Source organism: Thunnus albacares, chromosome 9 (assembly GCF_914725855.1).
Source record: "Thunnus albacares chromosome 9, fThuAlb1.1, whole genome shotgun sequence".
In the NCBI taxonomy this organism is placed as follows: Eukaryota; Metazoa; Chordata; class Actinopteri; order Scombriformes; family Scombridae; genus Thunnus; species Thunnus albacares.
In genome coordinates, this window is record NC_058114.1 from 35183195 (window position 1) to 35203679 (window position 20485).

Genomic DNA, 20485 nt, shown 5'->3' on the forward strand with positions numbered 1-20485 from the left:
CTTTCTTTATTTTTGGCGGTAATCCTGAGTGGGGGCATGCTTCAGTGTATTACAGTTGGCTCCATCTCTGGTCTTCGGTGATGCACTTTTACTGTTTAAAGTCACCTCAAGCTCAGTAAGCCGCAGAAGACTAGCTAGGTTAGTTAGTCATCTCGGTAGTCAGGTACAGTTTGGAGTGCCTTGTTCCCCTAGTTTTTGCACTTTGCACAGAAACTTGGTTGTGATCTTTCTGTGTGAGATAACTCTACTTTCTGTTTGATCACTTTGTCTTGTGGAGTTGTGATAAATACTTTTGTGTGCAGTAACTTGTGGTTTGGGTCCTTGGTGATGTGGTAACTAAACTCCACATTTGTTGGGTCACTTGTGGGTTGCTGCTTAGGGGTGAGTTGGTGACATTTGTGTGTAGTGGTTGCCTACGGCGTGACCACTTTGTGTTGTGGTTGTTGCAGTCCACTTTAGTTTGGTCAATTTGGGTGGTACTGCTTTTGTGTATTTAATTGTAGCTGCTAAGTAGCTGTGACCTTTTCGTTTGTTTGACATAGTCACTCTACAGATCGGTGGATCTTAGTGTAGTGGGTGTGGCCTCCCAGTTCGTCAGGTCACTTTGTGTGTTGCTGGATCCCAACATACATCAGTAACTTGTGTATGTGGTTGAAGACCACATGGTGTACTTGTTGTTGTTTTGGTTTGTGGCTGTTGCATTCCATTTTTGTGTTAGTGACCTGTGTTGTTGTTTTTGTAGGTAAATGTAGTAACTTTGTTTGGTTTTGTGGTGTTGTTCACCTCATGGTGGTAGCCATGTTGTGTCTAATGGGAGTGACACCCACTTGTATGGCTATTTGTTTGAGTGCTTTATATTCATAATCTCAGTGGCAATAACTTTGGTCTGTTGGCCCTTTCATGTGTTAACATCTTGTTGCTGCTGTCTCAACAGGTTTGTTTGATCCAGGTTGACACCTGGGTTAAAGGTGGATGATTATCTTGATTTAATAATTATTATCTTGTGACTTAATTGCACATCTTGTTTGCTCAATATTAAACCAATGTCTTGTCTTAGCTCTGAGTAATAAGTGGCAGAATTATTTGGCACAAGAGTTTAAGTACTATATGGATTGGTAAATGTTCACAGGTAGTGAGGTATGTAACAGGTGTGGACTAAATGCTTTTGGTCTGTGTATTTAGCTGTGTTTTACCTTTAACATGCAGCCTTGATAAGTAACTCATCTAATTTCAAGTGCTAAGTAAAATGTATTGCAATTAATAAATAGTATGGTGGTAATTTGTCACAGTGAACTCTGATGTGCTATATTAGTGTTGAAATTTAAATGTTTTTGTACTTGTGTGTGATTGTGTGACAAATTATTTATTCATTGTTTTAGGGTGGGGTTGTTATGGCTGTATGTGTTCAATCAATCAATCAATCAATCAATCAATTTTTATTTATATAGCGCCAAATCACAACAAAAGTCATCTCAGGGCACTTTTTACATAGAGCAGGTCAAGACCGTACTCTTTAATTTACAGAGACCCAACAATTCCCCCACGAGCAAGCACTTGGTGACAGCAGTAAGGAAAAACTCCCCTTTAACGGGTAGAAACCTCAAGCAGAACCCGGCTCTTGGTGGGCAGCCATCTGCTTTGACCAGTTGGGTTGAGAGAGAGAAAGAAAGAGGTAAAGGGGGGGGGGGGGGGCAGAATAACAACAATCATAACAACAACGACAACAGCGGCAGCAACAGCAACAGCCAGGGAAGGATGCCAACAGGACTGTGAAGGACCGCAAAGGCTTGGCCCGGGAACCCAGGGTTTCCTGCGAGATGAGAAGCACAAAAAAACTCCGAGGAAGAAGCAAAGTTAGTGACATGCATTGATGTTACATGAATGCATACAGATGGAGAGGAGGAGGAGGAGAGAGGAGCTCAGTGCATCATGGGAAGTCCCCCAGCAATCTAGGCATATAGCAGCATAACTAAGGGCTGATCCAAGGTGAGCCTGGTTGGCCCTAACTATAAGCTTTATCAAAAAGGAAAGTTTTAAGCCTACTCTTAAACATAGAGAGGGTGTCTGCACCCAGGACCGAATCTGGAAGATGGTTCCACAGGAGAGGAGCCTGATAGCTAAAGGCTCTGCCTCCCATTCTACTTCTAAAGACTGTAGGAACCACCAGTAAGCCTGCATTCTGCAGTGTTCTAGTGGGATAATACGGTACTATGAGCTCTTCTAGATATGATGGTGCCTGACCATTAAGGGCTTTGTAAGTTAGGAGACGGTTTTTAAATTCTATTCTAGATTTTACAGGAAGCCAATGTAGCGAAACTAAAATGGGGGAAATGTGATCTCTTTTTCTAGTTTTAGTCAGTACACGTGCAGCTGCATTCTGGACCAGCTGGAGAGTCTTTAGAGACTTGTGTGAGCAGCCTGATTTGGGACAGGATGTGCCTGATTTTTGGGATATTACGTAAGTGAAAAAAGGCAGTCCTTGAGATTTGATTTATGTGGGAGTTAAAGGACATATCCTGATCAAAGATTCCTTACGGTGGTGCTGGAGGCCAGGTCCCTGTACTGTTTGTCCCTTTTCCTCTCCTGTCTCTTGTTCTCCCCAGGTCTTCTACCCTGATCAGTCCTCAATGAATTGCACCTGGCCCAGGATAGGAAGTGGTTAAATGCTCCAGGTTGCTGTTACAGGAAGAGGCTTCTGGTTCATGGACTGCTGGTCTTGCTTTACTTTGGGTCAATGGTGGAGTGTTGTTTGCCCCATAGGGCCGACCAAGGGTGGGATGTAACCACAACAACTGAGCAAACTTAATCTGCTGTGGCAAACTGTGTGGCCAAAGGTTTCAGAAAAAGTAAGTGGAACTTGAGATGAGATAATTTTGTCACCTGCTGTGTCTGAGGTCAAGAATGAACTATCAAACTCAGCCCTGGATATTGTTTCTCATAGAATACATATATAACTGTTTACTACCCACATTGTGATACATGATTTGATAGATTATTGTCTTTAGGTCTTGGAACAACCAGACTGATCACTAACTGCTTTTAGAAGTAAAGGGGAAACTAAGACTATATTTTTTGTTTCTACTGCACCTCTCTCTTTCTAGGTCAGTGATTCCAAAACTGTGGTATGGAGGTTCTACCTAGTTGTATGTTAAAGCCTTGGTGAAAGGCCTAGCAATTGCACTCAATCTGGCCCAAATCCAAAAAATTGATATTTAATTTCATATTATTACAGATAGCAGTTATTACACATTACAATGATGTAAAAATTTGCTAATCATTTAAATATTTTAGAAATAAAATTTACCTTTGCTTAGCCATATAGTGTGACGTGACGTGACGTGATGTCAGACATAGCATGAACTAGTAACGTTAATATTAGCTTGACAGAATCAGATTTGGACTTGTCATTGTTGATTTTAGCAAGTGTAATGATTTAATTTTGAAATGGCTACAAGGTCCAAAAAACAGTCAAGAGGCAGGCCAGCCCTGAAAGGTCAGATGAAACTTTCAATGCTGAAGCTTAAAGTTGGCAGTTTAGAGAGAGAGAGAGCCGCAAACAGATGTTCCTACGCACCTCCCCCTGCTGATTTTGAGTGATTTTTATGAGTGCGCTGATTAATAAATGTATTCTTAGATTTTGAAACAGTAGCCTTATGTTGTTATTTAGCCTTTCAGAGGCTAAATAGTGAATTTTATAGTACAAAAAAAATGGCCCCTCACAATTTTTAACAGCCCCCCTTCATCCTTGCGCTGGGTTTGAATAGTAGTAGTACCAGTAGTGGTCGAGATGGACTTACATAGGGGAGGTGGCTCTTTCATTATTATATTGTTAGTATGCAGTAGGAAATGGTGCTTGGGAAATTTGGTTTGGTACATAGTGGTACATGGTCTGAAAAGTTTGGGAACCTCTGGTCTAGGTCATTGTCATTGTAGACTTTGGTTGTTTTTTGTCAATCACACAATATCATGTGTGTCTTATTTGTATTTTTGTTGGTATTAATATAAAATTTTAAAAAGAGTGTTATTAACATATGAGTTATTTTAATGTTAGAAATCCTTGTTTGTAATTTATTTTGAAAATCTGTTGTTGCCTCACATGTCATTTTATTTGGGTAAATGGCGAAGGTGCAGAGCCAAAAAGACAAAAAAATGTGTCACTATCCAAAAATCTTGTGCACTACATGTATTAGTGTATTATAGTAGGTAAGTTACCTGATCAGTACACCAGACCCATGTAGCCAGTACAGTGAGCCCAAACACCAGACCTGGCCATGGTAAGTCCCCTGACACCGGGTCTCTGAACAAGTGGAAGGCATCACTACGAGGTAGGTGGCAGGTGCTGTTGGTGACCATCACCGAGGGTACAGCTGACATGTAGCGGTCCACAAGGCCTTCATACCAGCCGACTTTAGAGAATGCTTGGAAATGTACAAAAAAAAAATTTGGTTTAATCAGTCATTCCAAAACATGATTATTCAATCAGATTCATCATCAGGGCTGTTGTGGTATATAAAAGCTTGAGTAAACCCTACATTACCTCAGTCAGCTACACTACCACAAGGGTCTTAAAGATGGATAGATGAAACAATCAGGTGCTATCTTAAAAACACATCTCAATTCAAACACCATCTATATAGATAGATCAATGTTGGGAATATAGGCCTAACAGAATAATGACAAATCTAGTCAACAGTTTGACTTGTACATGAAAAAACTGCATTTTGTGTCTCATAATACTGTAACAAACTGTTAATTTTATTGGTGTGTTACCAGTTTTTCTGCCTCCTGCTTTGAATTTGTTCATGTCTCTCCATCACCTGACTCCGAGGTGTGTTTTTCTTTCCTCTTTAAACTTTTCTTTAAATTTTTAATCAGTTGAACCTTCTTTAATTTCTTCTGGCTTTTCTTACAATATCATTTGTGCGGATGCTGGGCTTTTTTGTCAGATGACAAAGGGCCATAGCGCCGCCTTGCCTCTTTGTTATCCGCCATGAGACACATGAGTGCAGAAACGCCACCGACCACCGGTTGGCGCTATCTGTTATTGTTAACCGGAACTCTGCGGCGTCTTCCGCCTGTTGTTCTCACGTGACGCGACTTCCCCCGGAAGCCGCGCCATCTTGAGGCACGTGTATCGTGACGTGATCCACGTCGGCCATCTTGTGATACACACACACACACACACACACACACACACACGCTTACACACTTACACATACTCTTACATCTTCTCACACACCCACCCACACACGCTTCGGGTTACCTATTTACCTTTACACAGCTACTGTTTTATATGTGTTTTTGCTAGTATTAGTGGTAGCTTAGTATTTATTGATTGAAGCAATTGTTGACCTTGTTAATTCTTGTGGAAGTTAATAAATACTATTTGTAGCTTTAAAGAGAAGTTTCCTGTCATTATTGTGCATCTTTTATTGTGATAAGGGGCTGATTGAGGGAGTCAGTGCTCGGACTTTCATCTTCACCATTCACTTGCTGGTACACCAGGTAGTAGCTCCCCTTAAGTGAATAATTTGTTTATGAGACTACCTTTACAGTTTGGTTAGTCCCAGTCTCTGGGTGGTGCCCCGCATTATTAACTAAAATTTATAGCTCTGTACTGCAGTACTACTACAGCTCCTCAGCAGCGGGCAAAACAGTGGACAAAGGAAGTGATGTTTATCTCCTTCTTGCACTGTCTGACAACAGACCGGGTCTGAAGACATCTACATGCACGTGACAGAAGCCCTTCAATTGTGCCGCGGCCTGATGTGCGCGGAGGTGCGAGGGCCTGTTCATCGCTGCTTGCAGCTTTAATTATTCCGCCACTTCAACCCTTAATTTGACCCCCTAAACATGCTCAAAAACTCCCCAAATTTGGCACACACATCAGGTCTCGTAAAAATTTTGATAAAATGTAAAAATTAAACCCCAGAGTGTCAAAATGTGCTAGATAGCGCCACCTATGTATCTAAAATGGCGACCACGGCCAGTAGGAATGTCGTAGAAAGATCGAACCAAAACTCAATTATTCGTCTCAACAAGACCTACGAATCATATGCAGACACCCCTGACCTAAATCCAACAGGAAGTCCACAATACACCCATCAAAGTATGATTTTGTGCCACTTTTGGACCCCGAATAAACGCTATCTCCTCCTAGGGCGTTAATGGTATCGGTGTCAAACTTTAATACATGACTTATCACACTGTGCTGAAAAATGTTATCAAAAACTTTGAAATAACTCGAACGGCTTAGATTTTTAGCCCCGAAAGTTGGAGTGCTACATCGCACCTTACAATGTAAACCAATGGGGAGGCAATCTCTGGGCATGGACTTTGTGCCAAACTGAGGCATCTGACATCTAAACTATAAGTCAGACCACTTTCAAACCTGTATCAGTGGATTCACGACAAAAAATCCTACTAAAATGTGTTTTTTGATGTAAGATTTGGCCAAAGTCATGGGATTTATTAAGATATTTCCACTAGAAGACTGCTCTGAAATCCTGCTCTCAATCTGACAAGGAGGGAAGAAAGGCGGGGGATGGGTGTGATGGTTGAATGTAGCTCAGTTTTATAGGATATGGCAGAAAGGTCTATATACATACAATACATTTATACAAACTCTGTATGAAGTTTGGGGTTATTATCATTTACTTTACAATAATTGTAGGTCTTATATGTATAATTAGTAATGGGGATGACCTATGAGGGGAAGAGGGTTGAATGGAGCTCACTGAGTAAGAGTGACAGTTTAGTGATAAAGTACTGCAGAAAAATAAAATCAAAACTAAATTTTGTAGCTCTGTACTGCAGTTTTTCCTTTATTAAGGCCCAAGCACCTAGCAGTTCGTTCACACTCTCCATTCAAATATATGAGTATTTTTCTTATATACAATACTTTCTGATGTGAACCTGCACTTTTAGATCTGTGAATGTTTTTAGTGTTCAGTCTTTCTAGTATTCAGCACTGATCTGTTCCTGTATCACATTATAAGCTATGTGGTACTTTATATATTTCTGTATACTAAGAAAATACATAGGAAACATGTGTAAATCATGTTATATCGTGTCTGTTTTTGATGAAAACATATATCTGTTGTCACAATAGAACAATACTATAAATTTGAAAATAATTATAATTTTTGGCCTGGGAGGGGTTCTTGTTGTTATAATTATAGGATAAACACTGAGTCAGTAAACGTTCAGTACGTTCAGTAAACGTAGTGAGAAAGCTGGTGAATCAGATCAATAAAACATTATTTTCTGATTTTTTCACAGTGGTTATGTTTTAAAGCACAAAACACACCCATACCTCAGCTCAACCCTGTGGCTGTACGCTGCACCGCCTGATTTGTTCTGAATATGGCCTTAGACCCAGCAGTCTCCATTAGGTTGGGCGAGTTCAAAGTTGTGAAAACAACGGGGGTGTTTTGAATACCCCGTTTTCACAGGTAATGTGTTTGTCTGTCCCTCCTGCTGCAGGAAATAATGGATTAATCCTGGAAAGCTACTGATGTAGCACTTCTCTCCTTATGAAAGTAACATGGCAATTATTCGACCAATGAGAATTTAGTCGGACGAGAGCATATCGACAAACTAATTGACCAGTTGACCAGGAGACTACAGCCCTAATGGGAACGAGAGATTGCAGGCTGCTACACACAGCTGATTGGCTGATCCAAGTGACTTAATTATATAAAAACCAAATGACTGACTCTCAACACTTAAGCTCATTTAACTTAATCTAACCTTCATAAAGAGTTAAGCCAGCAATGCATTTATGTTCAAGCTATTCACAATGCAACACAGCTTTGCAGTCAGCAATGCAATTTAGCTCAAGCTATTGAAAAAGCAATGCAGCTCAGCAGTCAGCAATCCCACCGCAATTTCCTCAGAAACTGCATTCTTTAGTTACATCCTTTATGTTCTATGAGAGAGAGTGGCTGCACCAGAGATGGGCTCCTGAATACATCTCAAACTTGGACCTAAAAAGTGAGACATTTTGCAAAATAACCTTCAAATAATCTTCAGAAAAGACTCTAAAGAAGAGGTAACAGCATTAATCAACAAAAACAGCTGTCAACTGCTAACTGCTACCTGCCACTGTTCCCAACATTCCAAAGGCACTGCACTGAGCAAGCTAACAGAAGAGTTATTTTGTGAAGACAAGAAGAGAAATTAAGGGGTTCTTGTTGGTGGTATTCTCTTTATCTCTCCATGAACTGGTGTGATGGTGGTGCAACCAATGTTTCCGTTAGCCTCTCTTAGTTCCGACAATGCAGTGTCTTTGTCCATGTCTATGTTTACATGTGTGTCATCGTGTGGAGTGCAAGGGAAATAGGTCTATTATTGTCAGTTTCCTTTGGACATTTGTAACAAGGACTTTTGCTACGAGAAATACTGGCTGGGAGAGCTAAATCAGTTGAGTATACTTGGTCTGCTACGCCCAGTGGACCCAAAGGAGACCATAGCCTTGCCTGGAGCTGTGTCTGAGAGGAAACATCGAAAGCGGTGAGACAGGACATAGTAGTGCAAAGGAGTGCCAGCTAGGCTAATTGTTAACCAATACAAATTGGCAGTTCCAATCATGTTGCCCAATGTTCTCTGGACAGCAAAATGGATTCTATAACTCCCCGTTCAGTGCTGGTCACTCATTGACTTGCAAGAGCTGTCTACATTGAACTGAGACATGTACTTTTCTATCTCAATGCAATTTAATGCACTGTGCTGCTAACTGCTTGTTCTTTTTTTGTTTTTTTCTCTTGGGATTTATATGTTTTTATCATTTTTTAATTAGTCATTCTAACTGTCAACATTAATACTGTAATGTAAAGCAGCAACAAACTAGACAAACCAGTTAGTTAAAACACTAATGTCAATTTTTAAAAACCTTAGCTCCCCAGCAAACATTGGTCAGTCATTCATACAAAAACTTTCCACTTAGAATAAACATCATTGGGCATGGTATGTTTTCAACAGTTTTACAATAATTGAACTATATCTGGATTGACAAAAGTTACAAAGGGTTTGTTATTGGGTCATATATCTTCATAATTTTGTCTCCTTCATGTTTGATATGAGCAGATCCTCATCTCACTCTGCGAGAATACGCCAAACTCGCCACGAAAGATGTGCAACACATGTGCGGAGTTGCACTTGCTGAGAGTTTGAAATGCAACAGGAACATGATGACAGAAACGATGCCGAAATAACGCTTTTAGAGTTTGTTTTTATCTTAGTGCGTATGTTCTACAATGCTTCAGATGATGGAAAGTTCAGTGATTTAGAGCCTCTGTTTCCTTTATAGATTTCTGATGAAGACTGTCAGTGACTGTTTGACATCCTGAAGTTAGCCGACTGCAGTACCTCAGTTGAAACTAGAGCAGCAGTGCATTAGATGGCAGATTGTTATTTGATGAAGCACATTTCAGTTAATGTCATATATCATCCTCTGAACTTCATTTGTCTGTCCCATGAAAGTGGCTCCAGTCTGCCTGCTAGTTTCAGTGTATACAGAGTTTGTTTGTTTTAACACCCACGTAGCACCAGCGAATATTGGTTGGATGATCACTCCTCAGTGTATCATACAAGGATATAATGTTTACAGTAGAACAAAAGGAGTGTTCCTAGAATCTACAAGAGTAACTGCCATAGGGAAGTCAATTCAGGAGTACAGCATAAACACCATTTCAGAATTTAAGAGGTGAGTAAATGCTGTTTACCCTCCACTACAGCCCTGGTCATCATCATTTTCAGTCCACACAGAGGACAGAAAATCAGTGGAATACTAGTACTTTCCACAAGGTCTGTCTCCAGCATATTGGAGCCTTTATTGACTTTGCGTGTGTGTGTTTGTGTGTGTACGGGAGAGGAGTCATCAAAATACCACATAAGTATTTGGACAGTTACACATATTTTGTTCTTTAGGCTCTGTGCTTCAGCACATTAAATTTGAAATAATATAATAGATACTGCATCAAAGTACCAATTCTCAGCTTTAAGTAGGTTTACATCAATATAGAAAGACCTATATGTAGTTTGGGAGAAACAGCCCATTAATACACAGTGCTCAAAGTTTAGGGGTTCAACATACTTGGACAGATAATGATTTTATTTGACTTCAAACAACATCATATTCAACATTTTGTGGAAAATCCTTTGCAGTCTATGACAGACATAAGCAGACACTTTGTATCTTCCCTGATGATGGTCTCCCAGGCTTTCACTGCCACCACCTTTGACTCTTGCGTCTTCAGCAAGTGGAATGCAGCTCAATTGAATTGTGATCAGATGACTGACTCAGCCAGGATATCCCACTACTTCACTCTGAGAAGCTCTTTGGTTGCTTAGGTGTATGTTGCTGAATGATAAAACGTCATCCAATGAGTTTTGAAGCATTTGGTTGGCATTGCAAAATGTATAACTGTATAATGTCCAAATACTTCCTGTCTGGAACATACGTACATGATCTATCTTTTTAAGCCCTGTATAATATCATATCATATACACTTGGATCATACAGGGTTCAGTCAATTAACGCCAATATCATATTTATAAAATATTTCTAAAGTTATGATGATATTTTTATGTCACATTTTTTTGTAGCTACTCAACAGTGAGTTTATGATATTTTTCTCAGTATAATATTAGCCTACAGGCCTTTGTATCTGTTAGCATAAAGGATTCTCCTAAAATCTGACAAAATCTATAAGGACACCTTTCCTGCAGTAATTCCAGGGTATATTCTGCCCTTCAATCTATATTGTGTATTTCTATTAACTGATTGGCTGCTAAAAAAAAGAATCAAAAGTCTCGCTTTCCAAGGTGCTGATACTGGTCTAATTTAACAGCAGCCTGACTATTGTAGCTCCAAAACACTTTGCTATTTTACTAGTGCATCATTTAGGCTAATTGAATTATGTATTATTATCTACATATGATTCTCATACATATCATAATGTAATGATTCCCCAATAATTGGCCTATAGCAGCATAACTAAGGGCTGATCCAGGCTTGCCTTGCACCAGCCCTTAGTTATGCTACTATAGGCCTAGACTGCCGGGAGTGCTTCCTGTGATGCACTGAGCTCCTCTCTTCTCCTCCTCCTCTCCATCTGTATGCTTTCATGTACCATTAATGTATGTTACAAACTTGGCTTCTTCCCTAGAGTTTTGTGCTTTCTCGTCTCACAGGAAAACTGGTCATCAAGGGATGATGGCATGGTCCTATGGGTATCCTGCCTTGACACCTTCTCCGGCTATTATTGCTATTGTTATTAGTAGTCGTATCTCTATTTTTATTATCATTTTTATAGTTATTGTTGTTATTATGCTTCTCTGTGTCTCTCTCCCCCCTCTCCCCCTCCCTCTCTCTTTCTCTGCTGGTTAAGGCAGATGGCCCCCCACCTAGAGCCCGGTTCTGCTTGAGGTTTCTTCCCATTAAAGGGGAGTTTTTCATTGTTGCTGTTGCCAAGTGCTTGCTCCTGGGGGAACTGTTGGGTCTCTCTGAATTAAAGAGTACGGTCTAGACCTGCCCTATGTGAAAAGTGCCCTGAGATAACTTTTGTTATGATTTGGTGCTATATAAATAAAATGGAATCGAATCAAATCGAATCAGGAACAGACCGGGACCTGGAAGCTCTTTTAAGCACACCTGAGGTAGCTTTTACACATGGTGACATGAACAGTTATAACCACTGTGAAGGACTGAAATATGCATAGGCACCAGCTCTGAGGCTGCTGATGGGCCTCAAGCCCAGAAGTTTTTGTTACCCCCACAGATTCTAAATAATAGGAGCAAAGATGAATCATTAGCCTGATGGCCTCTTCATGAGATCAGTCTGACTGTCCCTCAGTCTGACCACTTACATGACACCTATGTCGCATGGCCCAGCGTGTTGGGGATACAAAGAGGACTGTTTGTTTCAGGCAGATGTGCGAAACAGTGCACTGTTGAATAAGTTCATCATTGTCGGGTTAACTCTGCTCACCAATTCGCAGGAGAAAGGTTTGGTTTTGGTTTGGTTTCAGGTACAAGGTTAGCCCTATATTTGCAGTTCTAAAGTGACTTGTTAACAGTGTGGGAGAACAGATAATGAAGTGTGTGTGTTGAGATCACCTGTGGACTGAGGAAAACTTGCGTTCATTAAAGAACTCATCACAGTAATTACAGAAGTTGGCAACATTTGTGTTGATGAAAAGAGATAAAGAGGCAGACGAACATATATGCGTGTGCAAACATGGTATTTTGATGACTCTTCTCACACCCATTGTGTGTGTGTGTGTGTGTGTGTGTGTGTGTGTGTGTGTGTGTTATACCTATGAACATTAGGGCAAAGGCTCCCCCAACCATGATCAAAGTCTGGAGTGCATCAGTGTAGATCACTGCTGCTAAACCACCTACATACAGAGACACAAAAACACACATTATACATTATATATTATTGTGCACATTATGTCAATTATTTGATAACTAGGCTATATGAAGCAGCATTATACAAATAACTGACCATTGGGTATTTCGAGAGGACACAAACACTGACTTGAATTTGTTTTAAAACACTGACTTGAATTTGACAAAATAATCTTGACTCAAAATCTGCATACTACATTTTTCCAAAAACGTCTTCCATCTCCCCAATATAGGACCATTTGTTCTACAACATCCTACTGATCCAACAGTAGGTCACATGATGACAACTGAACCATTACCATGATAACTGAGCAATCTCCCATTTGCTGATGAGGACAGTAACATGAGGTTGAAACGTTACCTTCCACTGGTAAATGGACCTTGAGATTAGATTATGTTGTCAAATCACCAATTCCAAGGTCAAGAATGAACTTTCAATGTGACAAGTGTGATTGATGTGGTGATGCTGTGACATTGACCAGTGCTACTACTGGCTTTGCATGACGGGCAAAATACCCTCTCATCCAATTTCTCAGAATGAGAAAAAAATTAAGACCCTCTCTTGCTCTCCAAAAAATTAACCCTGCCCTCCATTCAGCAAGAAGAAAAAAAAAGTATAACCCTCTCCTTTTCTGAACCTGCACGGTTCAGTCACTTAACGTTAATAACATTTTTAAAATATATCTAAAGTTACTTATGATATACAGTACGTTTATTGTAGCTACTCAACAGTGGGTTTATTGTATTTTTGTCATTATATTGTTACGTAATGACTGTCAGTCTCTGAGTCCTGAGTCTCACTCATCCATCTATTTATACACCCAGCCACGGTTGGCCAGAGCATCAAGGATTCCCCCCAATTTGGATGACCCCATCTAAGGATATCTTCCCTGCCAAGAAATGTTAGAAATATTATATGGTGATGTGTGTGTGTGTGTGTGTGCGCACCTGCCACAGTGTAAGCAGAAGTGACCAGCAGCAGTATGCCTGTGGACAGATAGAGATCCCAGCCTAACGACACCTGGATAAACAATGCTCCTGAAAAGATATCTGTCTGAGTAACACACACACGCATACACAAACACACACAAAAAGTGTTTTTACTTTGTCTTGGTTAATACCTCATTTGTATGTTGCTTTGGACCAAACAGTGTGCCAAATGAATATAGGTAGTGTGTGTGTTTGCGTGTGTGTCATACAGATATTTTGGTGAAGATGTAGAGGATGAGTGACAGAACAGACATGTATATGCGTATCCTCTGGCCACCAAAGCGTTTGGCCAGGTATTCAGGCATAGTCACCACACCAGCAGAGATGTAGACAGGGATAAAGATCCAGCCCAGAGCCACCAGCACCCAAGCTGCCTAGACAAACACACAAACACTCAAGTTACAACACATTTTCAGTATTGTCTGATATCACATTATAAGTTAAATGCAGATACCTGTGTGTAGCCAAGGTGTTTCAATTGATGGTACTGTACCGAAGATTTGAAAGTTCAACTTGAGTACGATAGATAAATAGACTGACTTCACTGTCCACCTCAGTGGAAAGTTTTCTTTGGCTTCTCCCAAATGGGCAGGTAGCAGCAGATAGGTACATATAATACCAGAGAGCAAATCTTATATAATAACAAGTGTTCCCTGATGCAGTCATTCTTTGTTGATAAAAGACTTCTTGTATATGTTCCAGCTGGCGCTTGGGGCCCTGCATCAACGGCCAGCTGACTGGAGCAGCTCAAACTCTGAGTGTATGGCACAACTGTACATCTGCCTAGAGCAGGCCATCCTTAAAAAAACTGAGTGACTGTGCAAGGTGATTAGTGAGGGAGGTCACAAAGACACCTATGAAATCTCTGAAGGCAGCAGTGCCGAGATCAAAAGCGGTTTAGCTTGCTTTAAGCAGTGCAGGTGATGTCTGGCTGATATGTTTTCCCCTCTGGGCTTACTGTAGCTGTCGGTACTTGCTGTTTATTTACTTATTATTTATTGGGACCATGTACAGTGTTAAACATAAATGTTCCATTTCATGTATTGTACCAGAGTTAGCTTATAGCTAATTTTCATCTGCAGTCCCTTTGGTAGGTCACAATTAAAACATATAACAGCACCATAAACAGTACGAAGCAAAAAACACATAGGACACATAATACAAAATACAAAGCTACACACAATAGCACATCACATACACCTACAATGCCAAAAAGAAATGACTAATGTATGCTTGTCAAATTAAAAGCAAGATTATTTGCGTTCGTGAGAATGCAAATAATCTGTTGGTACTCAGATTGGACAATGAACATTCGAGTTACAACAACGTCCTGTTTCATGGCAAAACATCAAATGCACATCAAGGGCGTTCAATAAAAACTCAAGATTTTGATAACTTTCATCGCAAAGGTCTTTAGATGACACAGACAAAATTTGAAGTTGCTTGGGCTAATTTTCGAAGAGGAGTATGTTGCGCTGGGATCCCACCGGGCACATGTGTGCCGTGTTCCGCTTCCGACGCAGTTTTGCTCCGTCCTCTGCACGGCATCCTGTCCTACTGGGAGTGTTTCAGAAGCGGAGCATATTGACTGCGGGGAAGCCATTTGCCTTTTAAATTCAGTTGCACTCCTACTACAGCAACTACGGCAGCCTAGTCAAAGCTGGTAAAGCACCTTACTGCAGTAGCAGGGCAACTAAACTGACCCATTTTGTTAACTTTCTCAGCGTTCGTTGATTTTGTCATTGTCCTTGATGTTTGTGCTTCTACTATGGTTAAGTAGCCTGCGTAGTTAAATGGTTTCTTTATTTGTCTGTTTTAATTGTGTTTATTGTTGACGGAGTCTGCACAGCGAGTTTTATTTTGAAAATTCTGTTTCTGTGTCTGACTTCATGCCCAGCTCTATCTGCTCTGTGCAGCTTGACGTGGCTTCCATCAAAAGTAGATGGGGTGCATATCTTTAGTGCAGCGGAGTGGAGAGCCGCTTCTCTGTTGCTTCTGAAACACGCTGTGAAAACTGCACAAAAATTGCACAGTAAACTCAAAATCGCCGACTTCATGTGGCACTTAGGGTATGGCTCCAAGAGGCTTTTTTGTGTGTCTGGACATGGTATGTGTGCCTACCAAATTTTATTCATCTACATCAAATTTAAAGGTGGGGGTTTCAAATTTTAAATTTTCTAGGGGACCCCTCAAGTCATTTTGCCACACCCATGCCGAAGACCTATAAAATATGAAATTTTCCACCACTTCTGATGCATGTACAAAGATTTCAAGCACATTTAGGCCCTCAAAAATGTAATTCTTTCTGACAAAAAATAATAATTCCTTCAAATACAATAGGGCCTTTGCACTGCTACGTGCTTGAGGCCCTAATAATCACTCCTTCAAATACAATAGGGCCTTCACATCATTCAGTGGGTGTCCTGAATACCGGCCTCTCTTTACATCCCTAGTGGAAACCAGAGGAGGGAGCTGTAGGTGGGTAAGAGCAGATGGTAAAGAAGGAGAAAGAGGAGGCTGCCCCTTTTCTCTCACATATAGCCCTTGACAGCATTTCTTACATTCCATTCAAATCCCCCAACAGCAAGGCCTCCTGCTGCTCCTGTTCCCGCTAGACCAATAAACAGACCACTGCCAACATTACTGGACATCAGAGAAGCTCCAATCTGTAAACACATACAGATGATACACAATAAGACAAAAAGGTTAAATTTACTAAAAATATTGAGTGCTTGCCTTTGTTTGAAATTTTCAGAAAGTTGAATTTATAGAATGTTAGAATGTTTGATGATGCTTTAGATTACAGCCTGCAAATTACAGTGTAAATATGTAGTATGTATGCGTATCAATAAAATACGTTTATGTACCTACACTGAGACAAATATGTAAGTACAGGGGATGAGGATGACAGGTTTAGGAACAAGGGGGTAACAACTTTGTCTTTACTGAAATTTTTTTTTTTAATTACAGAAGAGCTATTTAATAATTACGAAGCACAGTTACATTATTGCTGGGTAGCAATGCAAGAAGATGGGAGATTGTGAGGGGGGTTAACAGGGTTAATATTGCAAGGAAATTAGTTATGACATTTTTTATTATGACATTCACAAAAAATAGAATACTGAAATGTATGATTTTTAAAAAAATCAATATAGCATACATTATTTTTATTGCTGGGGAACAAAACATGCTGGACCTTTATTGAATGTGGAAAGGACAATACCCTGTGTCAAAACAGTTTTTCAACCAAAATTTGATCAAATCTACTATTCATTAGAAGGAGAAATTGACACATCACTGGCTGACCAATGTTTGCTGGGTTAACTATACAGTATGTGCAACACAGGACAGGAATTCAGACAGCACAGTATGTTGACAAAGCAATACACATTAACATGGAACTGAGAACAAAATATTGTCATGTACACCAGTCAGAAGTTTGCTACTCACAGGCCACCATGTCATTGAGCGTCCAGCTAAGAAGTAACCTCCCACAGTGCTGCGATTGGTTTGCACAGATGACTGAAGAGACAGAGATTAAGATAAAAACAACAATATAGAAACAAAAAGAACAGATAAAATATCATTTGCAATATCACACATTTACAGTGAAAGTAAAGTTCACATTTCTACATTGGATCAACCAACTGCAGTGACTGTTTGTCAGGGCCCTTAGGCCCTCACATAGGGCCTAGGATAAATCAAAATCTAATTAAAAGAAACATTTTATATTTCTCAGTGTTTCTCCCATAATAGTACAGGCCTGGCGGGCTGCCAGGCAATGCCAAAAATAACGCCAAATATCCATTAATTGGATAATGTGAGTCAACCTCTGTGTTGTTTCCTCCTGTTTGTCTCCTGCAAGTAGTGTAGCTCCTTTTTAGGAATAGGGCAGTACGTAAGCGAGCGAGTGGTTAAGTGAGAGAGTGAGTGTCAGAAAAATGACGGTGAATGTGAGCAGAACAGAGGAAAAGGTTAGCAATAAAAGGTCATATTCAGACCAATCAGGCGGTGTGGCGTTCAGCCACAGGGTTGAGTGGAGGTGTGTGGGGGTGTGGGCGTGTTTATTTGTCTGCCGAATGAAACAATAAGAAAAGAATGTGTTTTGATCTGATTTACCAGCATTCTCGCTACCAGCGCTCCCTCTCTAGGTTGCTTGACCACTGCTGCTCTCTCTTTCTCTTGCTGGTACTCTCTCTCTCGTCTTTTTTACAGGACAGATTACAGTGTGTCAGTTAATAAATGCTGCAGCTTGGGGGTTAGCTCCGAAGTTAGCAACAATGGGTTAGCAACAATGGGTTAGCCTAACCTTGCGACGCTAAACAGAGAAATAGAGAACGAAGAAATGTGTGGCTGCTAATCACTTGCCAATACAACTAAATGAAGCTACAATCTGGAGTGACAGTAAAGCTAACCAATCAGATGGCGCCTCTAAGAAAAAGGGTTAATTTATGCATAAAATAGTGACAACTTCAGCAGCTGTTTCAACAGAAGAAGAGGGAGAGATTTAAAGATTCTTTCAGCCCACAGATCATGGCTGTGTTTTAATGGTAGTTTCTATAGTTATATAAAAATAAATTTAAAAAATGCTGATTAATTGTGTGGGTTTATTTTATCAGTGGGCAGAGGTTTGTCTGTGTGTGTGATGTTGATTGATTTGCACTAGCGGCTTCGCACTAAGAGAGAGACTGCAGAGAACCAGCACCTCAGTGGCGCCAGTAGAGGTGGACACGGTGCTGACTACCTATAAAGACTGAAGACTCTGTCTTCAGTTTGTGGAACTTTACTTGCATTTAAGTGGTACTTGACATGACAATGTGCTGGACATTACTGAGTAGCTTCTTGGTTGGTCTCCTTGTTTCCATTTTCCCTCTTCCATTATCTGACACTAGCATTTTTGGTAATCCAAAAACACTGAAACTTTGACATAGCTTCTCTGTAGTGACAGTAGCAGTCTTTGTAGGATAAATGACTAGCCATTTAAAGTGAGCATCTACAATAACTAAATACATCTAACCTAAGAAAGGACCCAGGAGACTCAAGCCATTCCCAGGGGTGTAGTGGTGCAGTGGGTGGTTCAGTTCAGCATTAAAGGGTGTGTGAATCGTGCAGCTGTGGTCGGGAGTGTGCTTTTCATGTAGCCTGTAACCAAAATTTCATGGATTCATAGGCTGTGGAAAAAAACTGCTAGTTTGAAGACAGCTGCGCTTACTGGCGATTACCTTGACATTCACATAGAGGCATACATGCAGAGTCTGAATTTTAAGGAGAAAGGACACAATTACCAATCTTGTCTGTATAGCAACACACCAGGCTTTTAACTAAAATGTAGACCAATGTAGAGCCATCCGTGGCAAGATGCTCAGACAAACTGCTCTAGCCTTCCATTGATTCTGATGTTAACCCGGCCACGGTGCTATACGACGCTGTGAGCTTCAGAGCCATTGGAAAACCTAGGACCTGACGTCCGGAAGTGTTTTCCTGATCCTCATTTCCAATTTTAAGCTAGTCTGCTTTGCGTTACTCCACTGCTTCTCTCTCTCTCTTTCACACACACACACACTCACGCAAAACGGAGTGCTTTAGTGGATGACGTGGCTTAGTATTAATTGGAGAAGACTCTATGTTTTAAGAATGATGATTTCATGTAGGCATATGGCAACTTCCCATTTTACAATTACAGTCACCTTTTGTTAACAGAGATAGTGGCGTTTGGATTGGTGATTGTGCCCGATCTGTGGCAATTTGAAATGGAATAAAGCCCAACTACGGAAGACAACCCAAAGCAGTAGTTGAATGCACAAAGTCCAACACAATGCCCTTCCCAAAGCCTAACCTGTCTTTGAAATAAATTGCATCAAATCTTGTACCATGGTCTTGTAAACAGGATGAAGACAGTTATCAAACTGGACTTTACATTTCACATCTCTCATTTAATCCCTGCACCTTCACATATTTCATCAAACTGGACTTCATATTGTACATTACAGTCAACCTCCACTGGTACATAATTAAATTATTTATGCAAATGTCACATTTAATTTTTGCTCTTCATATATTTCACACACTTCATTTCTTTGTCCATAGCACAGTCCATATTTCCTTTGTACAGTCAGTATTTAATATAAAGTTTTATATTTCATTTCAAAACTATTGCTATTCCATTCTGTAAATAGATTTCAAAATTTAAATTCAATTTTAATATTACTTTGTTTATTTCATTATTATTATTACCTTACTTTTGTCTATTTTTATTTTTCTGTGTTGCGTTTATGGGAGCAAACATCAAGACACAGACTTTGTATGCTTGCATTGGCTAATAAAATAGATTCTAAATCTGATTGAATGGGCTATGTCATGCTGACATAAATCTCAAAATCAAGAATCATAAAGATATAAAGAATCTCCAGGGTTGTATAGATAGTAGCCTATGCATCCCTGTCAGAAGCCTACTGGATATGCTTATGTGTCTGGGCATCTTTGCAGCCTGGTTTCTTTCCTTAACGATAATTAAAGTGATCATAACGCCTTATATGCTGATACTTATGTTTCTAATTTGGTAACATAGCCTATGGTATTTTGTTGACAACTAGCCATGATATAGGCAAAGTGGAATATTAAAGTTCATAGTAATAAATAATAAAAGTAAAGTCAAATGTACAAATCATTCAATCACACTGCTTGTTTTTGTTTATTTACACACAATTATCGGTTACACAAAGAGACAAATCATATAAGTATAATGACTGTGGATTCTCATGTTGCAGGTATACAGATAAATGTAGTATGTTGCTTATGAAACAAAATGTAAGAAGTAAAAGTGCAGCCCCACAACTGCCAGTAACGTGATGGCAGCCTGTTAAATTGTTTGTAATTTGTTGTTTATAGCCTGTGTGCTCTGTGAGGTCAACTGAGCCAGAGGGTCAAAAGGGCTTCCAAGCATGCAGTATCCTGACATAACCAGAAAAGGTTGGTTACTGTGTGCATATTGCATTCTAAACATTATTACTGTTGTTATTGTTGTTGTTATTTTAATTGGCTATTATTAGTTCCATGTGAAAGCAATTAATACACAATTAT

General features: G+C 40.0%; 1 protein-coding gene across 4 annotated transcripts in view; it reads right to left on the reverse strand.

Annotated features, from left to right (window-relative positions):
• Nucleotides 1-20485, reverse strand: part of slc5a9 (solute carrier family 5 member 9) — a 58336-nt gene that overhangs the window by 21390 nt on the left and 16461 nt on the right. For 3 of the 4 annotated variants that reach the window (XM_044361757.1, XM_044361758.1, XM_044361759.1), the window contains 6 exons: nt 16856-16927; nt 15967-16071; nt 13615-13779; nt 13364-13469; nt 12322-12402; nt 4213-4418 (listed from right to left, as the gene is read on the reverse strand). In XM_044361757.1, coding sequence (XP_044217692.1) covers nt 4213-4418; nt 12322-12402; nt 13364-13469; nt 13615-13779; nt 15967-16071; nt 16856-16927 — 735 coding nt within the window. Of the gene's footprint in view, nt 1-4212; nt 4419-12321; nt 12403-13363; nt 13470-13614; nt 13780-15966; nt 16072-16855; nt 16928-20485 lie in introns of those variants that run through there. The other variant, XM_044361760.1, reaches the window with a different exon arrangement.